This window comes from Dromaius novaehollandiae, chromosome 1, assembly GCF_036370855.1.
Source record: "Dromaius novaehollandiae isolate bDroNov1 chromosome 1, bDroNov1.hap1, whole genome shotgun sequence".
Lineage (NCBI taxonomy): Eukaryota > Metazoa > Chordata > Aves > Casuariiformes > Dromaiidae > Dromaius > Dromaius novaehollandiae.
In genome coordinates, this window is record NC_088098.1 from 52,658,840 (window position 1) to 52,677,542 (window position 18,703).

The 18,703-nt window shown below is 40.1% G+C and overlaps 1 protein-coding gene across 16 annotated transcripts in view; it reads right to left on the reverse strand.

Moving 5' to 3' along the window:
* Positions 1-438: 438 nt before the first annotated feature.
* Positions 439-18,703, reverse strand: part of TNRC6B (trinucleotide repeat containing adaptor 6B) — a 141,970-nt gene continuing 123,705 nt past the window's right edge. For 13 of the 16 annotated variants that reach the window (XM_064512115.1, XM_064512110.1, XM_064512141.1 and 10 more), the window contains 12 exons: positions 18,413-18,538; positions 17,213-17,344; positions 16,573-16,674; positions 16,167-16,344; positions 15,690-15,824; positions 15,294-15,470; positions 10,864-11,010; positions 10,502-10,597; positions 7,631-7,900; positions 7,109-7,179; positions 5,411-5,550; positions 439-3,862 (listed from right to left, as the gene is read on the reverse strand). In XM_064512115.1, coding sequence (XP_064368185.1) covers positions 3,472-3,862; positions 5,411-5,550; positions 7,109-7,179; positions 7,631-7,900; positions 10,502-10,597; positions 10,864-11,010; positions 15,294-15,470; positions 15,690-15,824; positions 16,167-16,344; positions 16,573-16,674; positions 17,213-17,344; positions 18,413-18,538 — 1,965 coding nt within the window. In that variant the 3' untranslated portion in view covers positions 439-3,471. The remainder of the gene's footprint in view (positions 3,863-5,410; positions 5,551-7,108; positions 7,180-7,630; positions 7,901-10,501; positions 10,598-10,863; positions 11,011-15,293; positions 15,471-15,689; positions 15,825-16,166; positions 16,345-16,572; positions 16,675-17,212; positions 17,345-18,412; positions 18,539-18,703) is intronic. The other 3 variants (XM_064512106.1, XM_064512159.1, XM_064512153.1) reach the window with 3 other exon arrangements.

An 18,703-nucleotide genomic window follows, 5' to 3' on the forward strand; every position in this document is an offset into this window, starting at 1 on the left:
CTCCACGCAACTGCACACGTCTGCACGAGTAACAAAGCACTATAAATGATAACCCTTCTTCTCCCACAACTTGTTTAACATTACAACGAATTTCTGTCACTGATATTCAGAAGTTTTCTTAATGTATTTTAATTCATACAGTCTTTAAAATTCTTGATCCCCGGTCTGACAGTAACATTTGGAGATTTTTTCTTTTTTTCTTTTTATTTTTTTTTAGCTTTTTTATTTTAAAGTAAAAACTTTCAAACATTTTGAAGATTCAGGAACTTGTAAAAGTTTATCAACAAGAAACAGCCATCTATCTAGGATAAGATAAGGTTAAATAAACCATCTTCAAAAACTGGCTTCCTACCCTAGAATTCCTGAGAATGCTTGCAAATTTAAAGCAGGAAAATAAAATGTTAAAACAAAAACACTGTTAAATGCTCCCAGAGTTAGTCTTCATCTAAAATATATATATGCACTTTTTGGTCTTTTTTTTTTTTGTACGTTTTAATTTTTTTTTCCCTTTAAGCTTATAATGGAAGAACAATTTAGCTTTTCTTTTTAAATATTTCAAATCCCTCATTATGTCTTGTAAACAAGAGGGGCTCTAGCACCCGGCTTTCACCGTAGTATCGCAATGAACTCAACTAACCCAAAGTGCAGGAAAAGGAACCTTAGGGCAGGTTGGGAGAGAGAAGTGAGGGTGGAACACAGCAATGAACCAGCATGTATAGCAAACCATGTGACAGAACAGATACTGGCTTACTCAGGCCAAAGGTGCTTCCCTAGGAAGTACTGCTGGCACAGGACTTTTGAAAACCTACTCTGCATATTGGAGCTTGGCTGGTCTTCAAGCAGAGGCTACCAGAAACAAAGCTTTATGCATGTGTGCATGGGAGGGGAACTAACTAGCAGGAGTTGGAAGAGAACATTTTGTTTCACTGTGCACGGTGGGATGAAGACATGATAAAAAAAGTATATTCAAAAGGAGCCAGAGTATGCTGCACACTCCAGTTTACTAAACAAATACAAACCTACTCAGAACTTTTTGTCACATAACACTTTGCATACAAATCTACAGGCATGTGTAAATGCAGCATTTCCCTCAGTCAGTCTTCCTTGTGACACTGGGTTTTACATAGATAGGATGAATTAAAAAAAACCACAGAACTCCCTAGCCCTTCCCCCCACCCCAACACACAAGCATACACACACACACACGCACACACACAACCCTGCATTAACTGAATTTGCCTTTGCTTCTCCCCACGCAGCCCGTGCTTAGAGTTAAATGTATTAGACATTACTGTATCCTTCAATGAAGATGCTGAAGAGAAAGACTCCCCTATCCTCCCTCCCCTACAGATAATAAAAACAGAGAACTGCTCCCACCGAGGGTTGGAATGGATAGGTATTTGCTGGTACAGAATGTCGGCACTTTATGTTAGACAGTATAACAGCTAGACAACACTACACGGAAGTGCTAGCACTTATGGAAAAAAAGTACCGGCATCTCTTTTCCCTCCTCTTCCAGCCCCCCTCCAAAAAATAATCTTCCTGCTTTGTGTAAATGGATGTCCCTTCAAGTCTGCTACAACTCTTTTCGCAGCAAGCAGTGTTAAAAGTTTTGTTCCCAGCGCACACATGCACGCACACACTGGCTATCACTGTGGATTATAGGTCATCCCTATCCTGCCCAGAGTACTACTACACTGATGCTAAAAATAATTAAAAAAAAAAAAGAAAACAAAACAAAAAACCCCAACCCCCAAACTTTTCCTTAAATACAGAAATTAAAAAGCAACAGTACAGAAAAAGTAAAAACAAAAAACAAAAGGTGCAATACTTTTAAAAAAAAAAAGTCTTTGCTAGTTATATACCTGCCTAAGCAAAATCACGTACACAGGAAAAAACACAACACAGAAACAAAAGGAAACGTTTTTGAAGTACACACTGGTTTAAGAACATTCGTAAGTAAACGTTTCTGTCAGTGATGGTCTGGTGCTGTAATACACCAAGGCCTGGCACAGGTAACGCTCACCATGAAGGACGCAGAAGGGAGTTAGCTGCATGTGCTTTCAGGAGATGAGGCAGGCCAGCAATTTGCTGACATATTTTAGTTTTGTCAGTTTTAATACAAGCAATCAATCAATTGAAAGGCTAATTTGGTTGGGCTGGAATTTCAGGCTTTTGATGGATTCTTCGAGAATGAATATGGGTGCCTATTTATAGGTTTAGGGGAGCAACGAGACACTCATTTTTTTTAAAGGTACTGAAGCTTGCAAGAAACTGAATAAGAACGTTTGTCTTAGCCGCACAAAAAATGGCAATGTCTTCTATTCTCCTCTTTTCCCCTCTTCGGAAGAAAAAAAATGGCTTGCATTATATAACAAACATTCTAGGGTTCACTCAGTACAAAAACCCCACATGCAGACATAAATAAATAAATACACTGCTACTCAAATGACAACATTGGCTCCCCTCTCACCAAATCCTTTGGATATGGCAGTGTTCTGCTCTACCACAGGGTTAGAACAAGGGCTAGGAAGCAACTACCCACTCAGTATGATCTGCAAACTTCAGATAGCACCCTGCTAAAATGAATTAAAAACAAACAAAAACAAAAACCTACTGACAAATTTTAATCCAGCCCAACTGGATTCTGCTTCAGCCACAGGGACTCACTCCACCATGCCTGTCTTGTTTTCAGAATCAAGACATGCAGGTGGCCAGCCAGCCCGTAGACCATCAGCAATGCAGCGTTTCAAGATTATATATATAGAGAAAAAATGCACACACACAAACATGTGCACACGCACTCACACAGAAACAAGCACACGTGGGCAGTTACATGTGCCAGAACACACTGGTACTTTTCAACCAGCCAATCACAAAGTGTTGGTTTTTTGTTTTGTTTTTTTTCCTTTTTTTGTGTATTTTTTTTTTAATTTTTTGTTTTTTAAAGTGAGGCTCCGTCAAGTCTTCCCCTCCCCCCCACCCCTTTTTTCTTTTGTACCCCACCCCCTGCCCCAACCCAACATGGTAGACCTAAGGACGGAAACACACCCAGTGCAAACAAAGTTAAAAAGCTATTTTTTCAGTATATATGTTTCTTAGCAACAACTTCCGTATAACATGAAAAAGTGAAAAACTAGAAACTAATTTTTTTAATTTTTTGTGTTTAAATTTAAATGGTATGTGTACTTGCTTCACATTGTCTTTCTAAGTTGGCGTTCATGATTCAAGTATTTCAAGAGTGATATGTTCTCTTTTTGGATTCATATTCCAAACGAAAAAACTGAAGTTATATAAGGGAGGCAACTATGTGCTCAGACAGTCTGTCAATGACCCACCTTTTTTTCTCTCTCCGTTTTCTTTTTTCCTTTTATAAATGTATTTATTGCAAGTTGAAAAAAACGAAAAGGTCAAGTTAGTGCTGCTGCTGTTCCAAAAAAGGTCACGAGGTCAGAGTTGAAAGTTCTAAGTTCAGATTGAATCCGACCCTCCTCCCAGAAGGTCTCCAGGTAGTAAGGGAGCAGGGCTGCCCATTCTGTGTGGATCCTCTACACTTGGGACCCCCCATAAGCTTGAAGAATAGTTTGGGGGCCCCCACAACGAAGCGCCAGTGAGATCACCCCCACTGCTGCCGCCGCCGCCACCACTGCTCCACTGCCCAAGCCCTGTTGACCCACCAAAAAGATTCAAAGCAGGTCCAACTGGATCTGTCTGGTTCTGTCCTGTCTCCAGGGATTGCCAGCCTGCTGTGGGTGCACTTGGGGTTGCTGCAGGTGTAGGGGGCTGAGCTTGTGCCAGAAAGCGACTAACCTCTTCATCTGTGGCAAACTCAGCCAGGATGGTAGTGTTTCCCAACACACACCTAGGAGACAAAATACATGGGAGAAGAACAGTAACTAGACAAAGCCTAAAGGTAAGGGCAAGAGATTCAGAAGGCATGGAAACAAAACTACTAAGTGCTAAAACCAAAGGAGAAATTAGCTTGCCACAATGGAAAGATCAAGGAAAGAGTCAACCCTTCTCGACAGTGAAACTGACTCTGCAAAGCACAAGTACTTCCCTTTCTCAAGGGGCAGAACCCAAATCTTCAGCTGTTGTGGCTGCAGCAAAAACTTTCTAAATTTAAACTAACATCCTGACCAACATAAGGGCAATAAAAGTGCATATAGAGTTTGGCCAAAATGGAAAATGCATATATGCCACCTTTCAAACAGAAGAGATCTCAAGGAAAGGTTAAAAGTCCATGAAATTCAGGATGAAAGATTTCTCTAGTTCAAAAAAAAAATTTTTTTTAAGTGTTAAAACTCAATAAAAAGAGTAACAGAAAAAAGGTAGGGGATTTTTGTGTCAAAACCCCTCACATTTTCAAAACAAGCCAGAGCCACAGTCAACTCCAAGAGACTTAAGAACAGGAAACCTAAGATTTGCAGCCTTTCAAGTCAGTCATTTCGGGTATATCTTAGTTATAAGTATAGCAGATTCCCTCACATGTGGATTATGCGTGCATCTGCAATGCAGCAGGCCTCTATGAATCAAAATTAACCATAAAAGTAGTATTACAGATGGACAATACATAGCAAATTGTGCAAAAACAAGGAATAGCTTTCCACTAGACACATTTTAATTAAAAGAATGTAAACGTTACAAAAGTGTTTCAGTATTTCTGGAAGGCAAAATTAATTTTGCATTAAAGGTGCTGAAAACTTGACCCACAAGGCACTTTGTTCAGGGTTCTGATAAAGTGAATAGTTCCTGGGATTGTATCCCCCTCATTATTTCCAGCTGTCTAAATGTCAGCTGTCATTTAGACAGCTGAAACAAACGGCACCCTTTCTTATGAAGATATTTACTGTTGTAGCTAGGAAAGCTGCATGGTATAGTGACTTGAAGCTGGTGATTCCCCCAACAGTCAAGAGGGGCATCTGCTGTGTAAAATCACCTCTTGAAAAATGATCCACATTTTGGGGTTTGAGAGTCTCTTCCCTTTCATATAAAGAATTTTTCTTCGTAAAGTATTTCCCCCCTTCTAACAAAAGGAGATCAGTATTTTGTAATCATTCACATTGTGATTTACAGTGAAAATGCAATTGACTGCTTGGGAAAATATCCAAGAGTGATTGTCATGTGAAACAATTGGCAAGCTTTCATAAAATGGCCAAAATTTTGCAGTTATTTGCCTACTGGTCACAACTTGCCAATTGCAACTTCTTAGTTCTGTATCTGCTCATTTGTAGCAGGAATTAAAACCACCTAACAAAAGACACCTTTGTTTCCCATCTTCCTCTACTGATGAATGAAAGACTCCCTTCCAACAATAATACTTGAAACAGTTTCCACAGCATAGCACTGGACAGACATCTTACATTTGCAACTAATCTAGCAAGAAAGGACAGACACTGGGATTGCTCACATGTGCAGTGCAGTCTGGGCCTTGGCCGCCTCCTGTTTGGTGTTGTATCGGATAAGGGCGGTGCCCTGGGTCAGGTTCAGATGGAATGTCAGCAGTGGGCCATGCTGCATGCAGATCGTCCTCAAGGTTGACCCATCGATCTGAGAAAGAACAGCCAGGACAAAACAGATGCTTGTAACTATTTCTCCAAACCTACTTCTGTCCTAACTCAAAATACTCACAAGCAATTAAAAGATAACCTCCTCTCACAGAGAAAAATGGGTGAAAGGATTTGCACCAAAACAAATACATTTGTTCCTTTGACTCCAGCACTCTGGTTTCAGTAGAACTGAGATCAGCTAATAGTTGGAAGTTTTTTGTAAAATTGGAAATTTCACTTCTAAAATGAGATTTTTTTTTTTGGTCTTTGTGGTGTATGGAACAGTCAGTCATTGAAACAGTCAGGGATTTGTCTGCCAAACCCAACAATGCTCATTCCTCCTGAACTAATGTTTTCACAGCAGTCGTTGCCTATGTTCCTTCTGCAGCAGCAACTGCTGTTCTCCCAGGTGTTCTGTACAGACAGATTCCATCCTTGGTATGCCACGGGAACATGCATTCCCAAATGGGATCCATATGTGCAGATACTTAAGGAAGTGCTACTTTCCTCCTCATCCCCCAATTATATAATAAACCTCAAATGAGGAAGGAGAAAGTTGTGTGTGGGTACAAACATGGCCATGTTAAAACAGAGAAACTGAAATGAAGATACTGTCCCTGAATTCACCTTAACCTTTAGCCCCCCCGCCCTCTCCAGTGTGCTGTCCCACAAAAGAGATGACTGGTTATAGAAGAGACATAACTATGTTCTGCTTTCTTTATCAATTTAAATGTCTGTAAAATATATTCTTCTTCCACTAAATGATTCCTAAAGCAGTATTAAATGATTTTGCATGGGGAGAGGCTTAGAAATATGCCTCTTCATCACACCACTGCCATTTCCTTTGCATCAAGGGAAACGGTCTTTTCAATGAAGGTACAGTAGATTGCCATTTTGGGTAATCCAAAGGATACCTTAGTCCTTCCTTTCACAGTGATATTTTCCTAGACTGTACTAGAAGCACAGTAAATTATCCAGCTGAACAGGGGACTCTCTGTCTAGACCTCAGGGCGCTGCTAATAGTCATACAGGCTTTTCCTAAGCCTTGAATACAGACTAATTGGGATGGCTGAAACCAGGATCTCCACAGAATTTGTTCTGAATGGAAGCAAGCTCTGAGAATACTTGCTAGAATAACCTAACAACTGCTTTTGGCAGGAGTTCTGGAAACATTCTGTGGTTTCACTATGGAAACACCAAAGTGAAAACTGGCAGTTATGCTAGCTTTCTTATTGACAACATCCCAAATAAATAGTCTTTAACTACTATAAACCATTCCACATTACCCTCACTTCTAAGAAAAACAATCTTTGTGTTTAAAGTAATTTCCTGAAACTCTACGTAATGAAAGGTTATGATGGTTATATAGCAAAAACTGAACATCTTCAAGTTAGCTGACATGATTACAATAGAAAAGCAGACTACAGTCCAGTTTAATCAAGAATTACATCATCAATTCTTTTGCGAAATTTAATTCAAATAGGACCAGCTAAAGATTCCACAATCCATCTCTCAGCAATTTAAGCAAACAAATTCCCAGAGACGATAACAGAAAATACCTGTGGAGTGAGATTGTGAAGAACCAGCCAGTAGCTAGGACGAACTGAGCCACCATCACTCCAAGTAGAAGCTACAAATAGGAGAGAGAACAATCAGGAAAGACTTGATACAAAGAAAAAAACCTTCTCCTTTACAGTCAGGTCTTTCAATCTCAGACAAATTCAGCTTATCAGCCGTGCTAACAAAGTCCAATTTTTAGTTCTGAAAACAAAAACACATCTTCACATTTCACATCAAGATTCATTTTTTACTAGAGTTTATATTCTAGGAATTTCCCACCCATGGAGAGCATTTATCCAACACCCTTGAGCCTTGAAAGGCCCCATGCAGTAGAAATTCCTTCCTGGCAGTTCTCAGCCCTCTTCACTCATCCCCTGTGGCAGGTCCTGGGACCTTCTCCCCTCAGCCCCATCACTGACAGTACATGCCCATTTCAAGAAGGATTTCTTTTTTGTTTTTGTTTCCCTTCACCAGGCAACATAACCTTCTTTCATCCAAACCATTAGTGCTGTAAAACGTACACTCCTCAGCTCTGATCAATGGTGATAGCAGGTGATTCTTCTCACCAGAGGCAAGCCTTGAGTCTTGTGCCCCCCAGCCCCTGACCGATCGGGCTGCTGTGCTGTTCCATGGAGATGATGGTTTGGGGTTGGTCAGGCCAGGAGGTGGGCGGGGCAGCCCTGTAGTGTTCCTTGAGGAAATATGGTTTTTCCACATCTTGTTGGAGAGATGAGTGGGATTGTGTCCTATGGGATCTGGGGACCATGTTGATTTGTAATCACTGAATTTTGCTAGAAGATTAAACAAATGGTATGAATTAGTGAAACTCAAAAGATTCAACTAGCCTTCAACTATAACTATTATTGTAAACCTAAGTGCATTTCTATCAGATACAAGAACAGAATCATGCAACAGTTAAAATCTGCCATATTAAAAAGAAGCCAAACAAGCCAAGTCACAGGGTTAATCTTTGCTCATCTTATATAGATGATCTACTTTTTTTTGCAGCTTTATGATAACGTAACAGGTCACAGCATATTCAAGAGCTAATAATAATAATAAAAACTTTTATGTCCATACTACCTTTCATTTGAGAACCTCAAGATTTATTTGAAAATTTCTTACAAGATTGGGCAATACTGAACTAATAAAACTAAACTAACCTTCTTCTGGTCCCAAGCTTGCAGAGAATTGAAATGGAGATTTACCACTCTTGGAATACTAAGCTAACGTGTCCTCCTAAAGATGTCCTCCTGTATGATCAAAGCTTTCTCATGACACACATTTCATTACCAGATTAACATCTGTAATGAGTTTACACATGACATACTGAAATGTGTAAAGAAGGCCATTCAACTATGGCAGCTATGTAATAACTGGGCTTTTAAACAATCTTGATGGCACATACTTAATTTACACAAGAAAACATTACCAGATACCTATTAGGAAAAGTTAAAGCCATGAATAGCTGTTCCTAATAAGTTTCAAGAACCCCTTCTGGAAAGTCCAGTAAAATGGAAAGGTTAAAACACTCTCCAAAACATCGCTTTTGTTCACGGATATTTGGGAGGTCTTCCTAACTGATTTTCCTTAAGGAGGTAGAGTACGCATTCTTCCATACCTCTGAACACCAATGAATATTTATCACCTAGTAAAAATATATAAAAAAGTGGATATTGCTCAAGTAATTTCTTTTTTCCTTGTTCTGTAATCAGATCCAGCATAAATGTCTCATAAATAATCTGAATCAGAATGTGCACGTGCACATATATGCTGTGCATGCACACATATCTATATTAAGCAATATTCATTAACAAAAGGTAGTAAATTACTTATAAAGAAAAAAAATCCAGATTTACAATATACCAGGGTGTCATGAAATAATGCATTTGGGCATCAAGACCACACAACTTTCAGCAAGAAACAAGAATATGCTTAATTTTACATTTGGAAGACTACATTTCATAGTGCCTCAAGTACAGATGGATAACAGTCACCATCAATGGTGAGCAGGTTTTAAGTACTAATCTATGAATAAAGTAGATAGAAGTGCTTAAAAAATTATTTCACTAGACCCAAACAGTTTGTTTTATGGATGTGTGAATTCTAAATCCCTATTTTCAGATGACCCGTTTTCCAGCTGTAAAGTACTGCTGTGCAGTTTATCAAGATGAGGAGCAGATGGGATCTGTGCAAGGCAGCAGTCTGGTTTCTTGCATTTGACTATGACTTCAATCACTTCTAATCTTTCTGGTCTTTCTTATGTGCTAGACAAAATTAAGCAGAGGTAAGAAGCTGAAATATGGTGTTCCTCTTCCTAGGCTGTCAAAGAAATCTTGTATGTCATTGGAATGCTGGATACATAGATGCTGCTTCAAACCAAAGTCATCCTAAAAAGTGGTAGCTGGGACATTGTTCTTGAGGGCTAAATAGGATTTTCAACACATTTTGTGAAGATGCTGGCTTAACATGTGAACACAGCTGTTAACCAGTAAGATGGAGAAAAAACAAAACCAACCAACCAAACAAAAAAACCCCATAGGTGCCAGCTGCATCTGGCCCAGACTATGTTCCCCACTTCTATCTCCACACAACTCTTCAGCTTGAAGTAGCTGCCAAAGACAACCATGTCTCAAGAGAAAACTGGCATTTCCAAAAGGCTGGAAATCCAAATGGATAGCCTGGAGCAAATATTTCCAGCTTCCTAATTAGAAGTATGTGCAGATCCCATTTTTCAATATAAAGCTTTGGAGGCCTCCTTACCAAGGATGTGAGGCAGACATCTAAATTACTGTTTACAGGTCAACCATCAAAAAGGTCAACCGTCAGAAGACTAAAATCCCTCTCTCCCCAGGTTTTAGGGAATGATGAGTGCTTCAAAAGGGGAGGCAAAAATGTTCCCTTCACAACTACTGCAATATTCTAAAGTTTTAAGATAAACAAAACCTCTTACTTTATCACTCAAATTCCTTAACTCATACATACAGGAGCAGGCACATTTAAAAAATTAACACACGCCCTGCCCCACATACTCTTATTTATGTCAATGGATTCTGATGTAAAAAGTGAGCAGTCTTTTTTTCTTGTTTCATCTGCTGCTCATTGCTACCCTGTTCTTTAATCTGTGTAATTAAGAACTTCATATCACGGGGTGGGGGGTTAGTGGTGGTGGTGTGAGCAGGATCTGTCTGTTTTTTAACACAACACTACAGCAGAATACTTTACCATCAGAAAGAAAACTATCTGATCAGCTACTCAAATTTTGACTTCTGAGTTTCCTCAGAAATCAGTGAAAGACTAAATATCCAAGGCGAAATAAGAATGAGAAGAAAGAATAACTAGTGAACAAGTAGAAAATGTTTTCGTCCAGGTAAATTTTGGAGCCTGCATACCTGAAGTGCTATGAACGTTGGTGAAGGAATTGTCAGAGGCACTGTAGGGCCAGGCACCAGGTGAAGGCAGCGAGGTGTTGAGGGAAGAATTAGACCCTATCAAAGTGAAAGGGAGAGAGAAAGAGAAAAGTATGCCAGTTTTGCAGAGTTTCTGTAACACTGTTGAATTTCAAGAGACCCACAATTTGTACCAACATCATCCTTTTATGTGATGCACAGTCACTGTGCAAAAGCACACAGGTTTCCATCACAGTTAAAGGTAACTGATTCCTTGTTCTCCTCCTGTCACGACAGGAGCATCAGAATATTCTTGAATATTAGAAGGACTTAAATAATCACATGCTAGTCGTTTGCTGTTTTACCTGTGGTGTTGTCCCGCAGAAGTTGGTGGTCAGTATCTACAATGGGAGATGTGGCTGTCCCCCCCAGCACACTTCCAGGGGTCACATAGGGGTCAGATTCAGGGTCAATGTTTTGTATACCTTTCCATGGCACTCCTGGTTGGAACTCTGGGACAGGAGGGAAAAAAAATTAGATGCAGACAGGGGAATGCCACTTACAGGAAGTAAGTGTTGAGATTCTAAAAGGGCAAAAATATTGTCTACTACTTTCACAGACAAACACAGAAAATAAATGCGGTATTTCTGGTTCGAACAACTGGCAAACAGTAAGAGCAGTGCTAGACTGTGATATTGCACTGGCAGGAGAACCTCAGATAAAACATAAGAAATGCCCTACTGAGTCAGAACTGTGGTCCATCTAGCCCAGTATGATGTCTCCAACAGTGGCCAGAGGGATACCATTTAGGGAAAGAGTTCAAACCTGGCCACTTACTTGCAGGCTACTCCCCTCACACTCTCCCAGCATCTGCAGGGATGCGGATGACACTTAGGATATCAAAAGTACCCTGGATCTGCTACCACCTGCTTGTAGGCCTATTTTCCATCAATTTACCTGAGCCCTTCTTGAACCAGCTGGTACTATCTGCTTCCACAAGCTCCAGAAGCAACACAGTCCAGAATTTCACCACTCACTGTGGAAAAAATTGCTCTCATCTATTTTAAACTTATACTCTCTCAGTTTCAGGATTTGCACTGCAGTTCTAGTATTGCAAGATTTGGAGAATAACAATTCTGCATTCATCTTAGGCACTACTTTCATAGTTTTGTAAACCTCAGTCACATCTCCCAGTCTTTAGTAACACTAGAAAATAATCTAGGATAACAGGTATCAACACTTCCCACAGTATGAGCAGCCAGCACTGCACCAAGACAAGAATCTGCTCAGCTACTGCCAAAATGCTTCAATCTCTTGAAAAACAGGATCACCTTATGCTTAAGGACCACCCAACACAGATCTTGGCTCTAGTCAGAGAATCTTCTGAGATAAAGAATTCATGAATACAGGTAAGGACTTGAAGTGGCTGAAAGCAAGGTACCCCAAATCAGAACTTGTCTGCCAAAAAGAAATGATAAAGAAGAAGTGATAAAGAATTCTTCACAAAGACAAGACTCATCTTGTCTTTGTGAAGAATTCTGGAAATTGGTGACACTAAAAAGTAAGTGATAATAACCCCTCACCCAAAGGGTAGTCAAACAGGGCTCCAAAGGTTTGACATATGTTTTTTGATTTAAACTAAAAACACAACTGCTCCCTAGCCTGGAGAGAGAGATGTAACAGATGGGGCTCCTGATCTCCACTTACAGTTAAAGTAAGTGTTACTGATTAGACTGTGTAAGGAAAAACTTCCTTACTATGAGGGTACTGAGCACTGGAACAGGTTGCCCAGAGAGGCCTCAGAGTCTCCATCCTTGGAGGTATTCAAAAGCTGTCTGGACACAACCCTAGGCAATATGTTCTAGGTGACTCTGCTTGAGCAGGGGGGTTGGACTAGATGATCTCCAGAGGTCCCTTCCAAACTCAATCATTCTGTGTGTGTGATTTTGTGTGATCATGCATCTTGCTGTTCAGAAGGTCACTTAAGCAAACTGTTTTAAAAGCAAGTCTTGGAGGATTGTTAATCAATTTCAGAATTCAGTATTTTTTTAGCATGAGGTAGAGCCTTCAGCTGTACTCATGCAGATGATTACAGCATTAGTTATAATTTATGTCAACTATTCTGTGATAGGCTGCTAGAAGAGTTTTCCTTGAACTTCAGCATATTGACAGAGTTCCATACTACCCTTGGAGACTGACAATTACTCTCATGCACATTCCTTATTGTACATGCTTACATTTCTAGATAGTTAAAAAAACAAAGAAAAAAAGAAAAAAAAAAGAAAAAGCACATTTCTCCATCAGTATTTGAAAGGTCCTCCCAGAAAGTTCAATACACACAAGATTATTAGGAAAACCATGAAAAATGCATCCAGGCCAGTTTGCCTGCAGCACATAATTGCACTGCTCCTGAATGGACAAGTTATAGTTCTAGTATTACCTAGGTACATAAGGCTGTGTGTGACACAACCAGAAGACACAGCTCTCTCACTAGTGCAGCAAAACTGGCTCTCACCTCCAGCTGCAAGACCTTTTTGATTGGGCACCACTTCATTTATCTTGGTGCTGAACAATACTGCTCTCTTGAGCAGCAGAACTTTTGCAGCAGAAGCCATTTAGGGGGAAACATGAATGTCAGATTGACTGCTGAATGACCACTGCCTTCATTCAAAGAAGAAACACACCCATTTCAAGAGGGTCACTCTTGTAAACTCATTTTTGTCAGCACCTTGTTTTCCATCCCTAGCAAGAAAAATTCTATCTCCACACCAGCAACTGACAGTGGGCATCACCTGCAAGCCTGCAGAGAAGGACCTACAATGTAAAATCATTTTGGATCTTTATTCTTCACCAAGGCTGTTGATAAGTTGGATTATGATTTTAGCCATGTTTTCCTTCTCAAGGAAGCAGATAAGCAATGAGGCTATGAGACAACTTTAGGGGCTGACGGTTATAGGCTAAAATTTGTCCTGGTCTATGGACCTCCTAAGAGACAGATAACAATACAGCCATAATTACATAAAGGCCACATGCTCAAACCCACAATCTGTTGGATGGAATATGCAATCATATTCATGAGCTATTCTTGACTTTACACAAAAAATGAAGGACAGTACCAACAAGCCTATCAAAAGTTTATGTTCAAGACTCATGAACCCTGGCTATTCTCTGGCAGTGGTGAGGCAGTCAACAAGAAAAAAAAAATATGCATCACTGATGGTGGGAATGCGAGTATCACTAGCGAAGCTGTACAATATCCATAAGGGACAAATAGTAGCTATTCAGCCTCTTGCTTCAGGGTATAGCTTTCTGGTATCATGAATCTTGCCTGAGCCAGTGGCCACTCTAAAATCTGAGAACATGGCACAGCTGATTCTCACACACATTATTCTCCTGGTATTCCAAAGCAGTGCTGTGCATCTCCATGTTATATTGGTGAACACTGCTGAACACATTTCTTTAGTCACTGATGATGCTATGAGAGAAACCTGACAAAATTTTAAGTTTTGGGCATTTTCGGCATTGCGAACATCAACTCCAGCCCAAAAACCTCAGTACTTCACTGACAGCAACATAAAGCAAATACACTTCTATGTAAAACTGTCAGTGGTGTGAAATATTGTGAGTATAAAGATCAACTTGAGATAGCCAATTCTTTAATTCTGTGTTACTCTGCCTGAAAACACTTTCTTTTCAGAGTTAGAAACTGAAGGTTTCTCACATATAAAATGAACTACCTTTTGCAAGTTTGTGTAGCTGTATCTGTAGTACAGATTCCTGAGCTTTCTGATGTAAGATCTGTGCTACCGGTTTATCCAGGAAGCATAACTGCACCTTTACTTCTCTGTGCTTGAGAGGGTAGGAAGCAAAGGATTTGCACCTATTAATGTTTTCCTGGAATGTAAGTCTCCACCATGGAAAGAAAATCACAGCATCTACTATTTTCTGAATAGTGCTGGGGCATTAATTCATGGATTTAAGGAATGTTTTATATAGAAAGTTATGTGCATGCTCAAACATGTATGCGTTTTCCTAGATACTCAGAGTCTTCTAGCAGACAGACAAAACTCTGCCAGTGAAACTCAAGAAGAATTGAAGAATGTGCTACTGTTTGTAATCCAAAAGCAAGAAATTCCTAGCCAAGCCACAAGATTGTTGAGAGGTACTAAAACATAGTAACGCTCTTCTATCGTTTATGCAACCAGCATGAACCACAACAGACAGCACAGCACACACATCATACCAATGCTGCTGGCAAAAGAAATCTTGTGCTCTGCAGTGGATCCTAGCTATGGACAATTGCTCAATGGAAAAGTTCATGCTACACCAAATGCAAAAGATCAAGACAGAAAAATTCTCTCCCTCTCTCGCGCGCACACACAAACCCCCTTTGCTTTCTAATTCCATGTTACCAATCAGAATTTTTGCACCCCATATCAATGTAACACAACACAAACGAGGTATCAATACAAAAGGAGGGAACTGGTATTGTGTATTCTATAGACAAGTATTCTCATGAAAATTTTACTAAGTGTAAGTCACAAAACTAGAGAAAATGAGTTCACTGAAAAAAACCAGATGCTATGCAGGCAATTCAGCAGTTAGTCCATATTTAGTTCAGCAATTTTTTACTGGAAATTTAACCTTTAAGTCCTAATTTAACATGCAAGAAATTTAACAAGTGAGATAGGCCCACCAAATATTTTCCTTGCAGTGACTATTGGAAAAGTAGGAAAAGAAAAGCTCCCAGAACATCTACTGTAAAGCTGCGATATAACTTCCCCTTATGTAATACCTGGAGGCCAGCTGGCGTTGCTGGATTTGCTTCCAATCTTGTTTGTTGGTGGAGATTTGGCAGGTAACCAACTATCACCAGTAGGGCCTGCATGGCTACCTAGTGGGTCGCCCTGGATTATGTCAAACTGGTTGTAGGGCGATCCTCCACGAGCCTTTCCAGAGGGCACTATTGCACCTGAATCATAGAAAGATACATTTACACTCAGGAAATATTGAGGGCTTTATGAAAGTACAGAATACTAAAACCAAAACTATCTAAGATGAGTAGTAGCAAGGTAAGGTATTAACTAGCTTGAAGCACAATTTCATCCAAGTTTGTTCACCTCTTGTGAGATGATATGGCAAGAGCATTCTTATCAAGGCTCCACTCCCAAAACAGCCAACCCCCTCTCACCATTTTTGTGCATATTGGCATCTTGTGAAGCCACAGAGGGCAGCCCTTCCATCATAGTCCACTGTTTAAAACGGGATTCTGTTCCAGCCTCTTTCCCTCCCACCATGCCATAATCCATGCCACTTGAGCCAAAGCCTGTGAAACAAACAAACAGAGACTTGTTATCATTTGTTCTTTTTGGTTCAAATATCCATCTTCCCGAAGTCAGGTAAATGTAACAGTAGCAACTGAAATCCTCAGAAGGCAACTCTCAAATAAGCTTGTTACATCAGCATGCCACTAGCCTATACTTTGTTAACAGGTTTGGTTTCTTCCCACATAATGAAAAAAAACATCCAATTTTATCAAGAGCTGACATATTTATTGCAACCTTCACTCTAGTGCTCACACATAAATTGCTTATTTGTGGACCCAGACAGAACTGGCTAATACAGTAATACAGTAACACAGTAGACCTCTTTCCACAGTCCCACTTACCTGAACCGTATCCAGGTATTTGCCCTTTGGTCTGTAAATCTGAGAGACCCACATTCAAAGGATTGGGTACCATGCTGTCTAAATGAGGCTTAGGCCCAACAGGGTGGGATGGTGAATGCTTCATTCCAGGCTGTCTCTGCTGCTGCTGCTGCTGGAGGGCACTCACCATACGAGCAATCTGCAAAGGAAAGGAACAAATGGATCCTAACCCTACACTGGAACACAGAATTCCAGTAAACATGAAGACACAGTCACGTAAGAGAGATTCAGTGGATTCACTCTGAATAGTGCAATCGAACACCAAAGAGAGTGCCTGGCATTACTAAGCCTATTACAGTGTTTACCACAGACTGCGTTTTCCTAGCACACTTTACACTTCACATGACTGACAAAAACAGTGCCATACCTGTTGCTCTTGCTGTTGTCGCACAGCTTGAGTTAACTTCCTCTGGCTCTGTAACAGCTGCTGCTGCTGCTGCTGCTGCTGCTGAAGAAGGAGCTGACATGCCTACAAGATAAGTAGGGGTTGGAAGGGTGAAAATACAGAGCTCATGTGAGGAGCCAGTCACTAGCAAATGCTTTATTCAGAACTTGGGTAAAGGTGAACTGTTTCTCATTCCTCACAATGAAATAAAATTACAATGAAAGCATCAGAAAATTACAGTATCCTTTACCTTTTTCTAACTGCATATCATGTAGCAGTACTGCCGTACCATGTACTAGTAGCCACTTTATTACAGTCACTAAGACTACAACTGGGAACTTCATTAAAAAAAAAAAAATCAGCAAACAACTGCTTCGTACAAAAGTGTTGCTCATCATCATTACCAACCCATTCCAACATTCACAATAATTACACAGGCCTGTTCAGATTATCTGCTGGCCTCTAACAGGGCTGTATTTTCCAGTACAACGAACAGGGAGCACTTGTACAAAAATAACACAAGATCAGCAGAACAAAACAGAATTAGAACAAATGTAAAAAGAAAGCTCTTTCAGCAGACACTTTGCAAACAGTCTGCCTCACAAGATTACTAGCTACTTACTAATTGAAATTGGGGAATCTGTGGAAGCTGGCTCAGCATGGCAATCTGTTGTGGAGAAAGCTGCGGCCCCATATTGAAAAGACCTGGATTCAAGCCACTGTTGGGAAACTGCTTGAGCATGGAGGCCGAAACCTGTATGGAAAACAATTACATACCCTCAAGAAAAGCACTATGAGAAAGAAAGATGAAATGGAAGTATTTGTATAAAGGGACAGGTGTGACACCATTCTTGGATAGTGATCTGGGAAAGACACTACAGATTTCCTAACACGTCACATTTATGCACACACAATCTAGGACTTGAATAGAATGAATACCTCGATTGACAATATGCAACACTACATGTGCAGATACAGAGACAAACACACACACACAGGTTCCTCCCCCAACCAGCCAGTTGCTAGAGACCACACTAGATTAAAATCTTGACATATCTGCAACTAAATAGTAACCACATACCTTTATAACCAATAGTAAGCACTGTATTATCATATTAAAAATGTACTGCTTGACAAAGGAAAAGGCAGGCATTCAGGCAGTCACTGTAGCAAAGACAGAATGCCTAACAGAAAAAGTTAATCTCTCTGTATGCTGGTGAATAGCTATAGTAAAAGACAGGAGCGGGTGAAGAAGAATCCCCATTTTCTCCCATATATTTGAGAGCTACAAAAGCAGAGTATTCAGGAGAATCTCCAAGTCTTCACCAAATCCAAAGCAAAAGGTAGAGCAGAGGAAACTTGTTCATTGGAGAGCCTGAGGTCTTAGAATCTGGAATGTAAATGCAACATGCAGCCCTTCATCGAGCCTCTCATTTGGGGGCAGGAAGCACAGGACAAGATTGCTTGAAAAAAATGAAGCAATCTGTCACACTTCAGAAGAATGTTCAGCTTTTACATGAGTAATTTTTTAAAAAATACTTTGTAAAAGCCTAGGTAGGACACAGATTCCTGGGTCTACTTTGAGGAAAAAAATAGTGGTAGCGAGCATTTACAACTAACTGCCTTGGAATAAGAGAAAGAAGGCTAACCTTTCAAAACAAACAAAAAAATCGAGCTCTAAATGAATTTTAAGCAATATCTAAGTTTTCAGTTTGTAAATGTCAAGTCTAGACTAAGACAGATGCATAAACAACTTTAAAAAGTGTGCTCTGAAGGCTCTAGCTCTGCATTTTACAAGGAACCAGTTACTTTAATTCCTTACCTGGGGGGAAAGAAACTGGGGAGGCACTTGCGCCCGGATATTGGGGGAAGGATTTAGTGGCTGCACTGGTGTGTGCATGCCTCTCGATTGTGCTGTGCTGTTTCCAAACAAACCATGATTGCCACCCTATAAAATTAAAGCAGTAGTGAGAAGTTAAATCCTTCAGGATAATGGATTTCTATGCTATTAACTACATACAAATAACAATGAGGCAATATTGACAGAATATCCTTAGAATTACTGAGATGTCTGTCCTAAATCAGTAACATTCCACCTGCCTTAGGGCTTCTG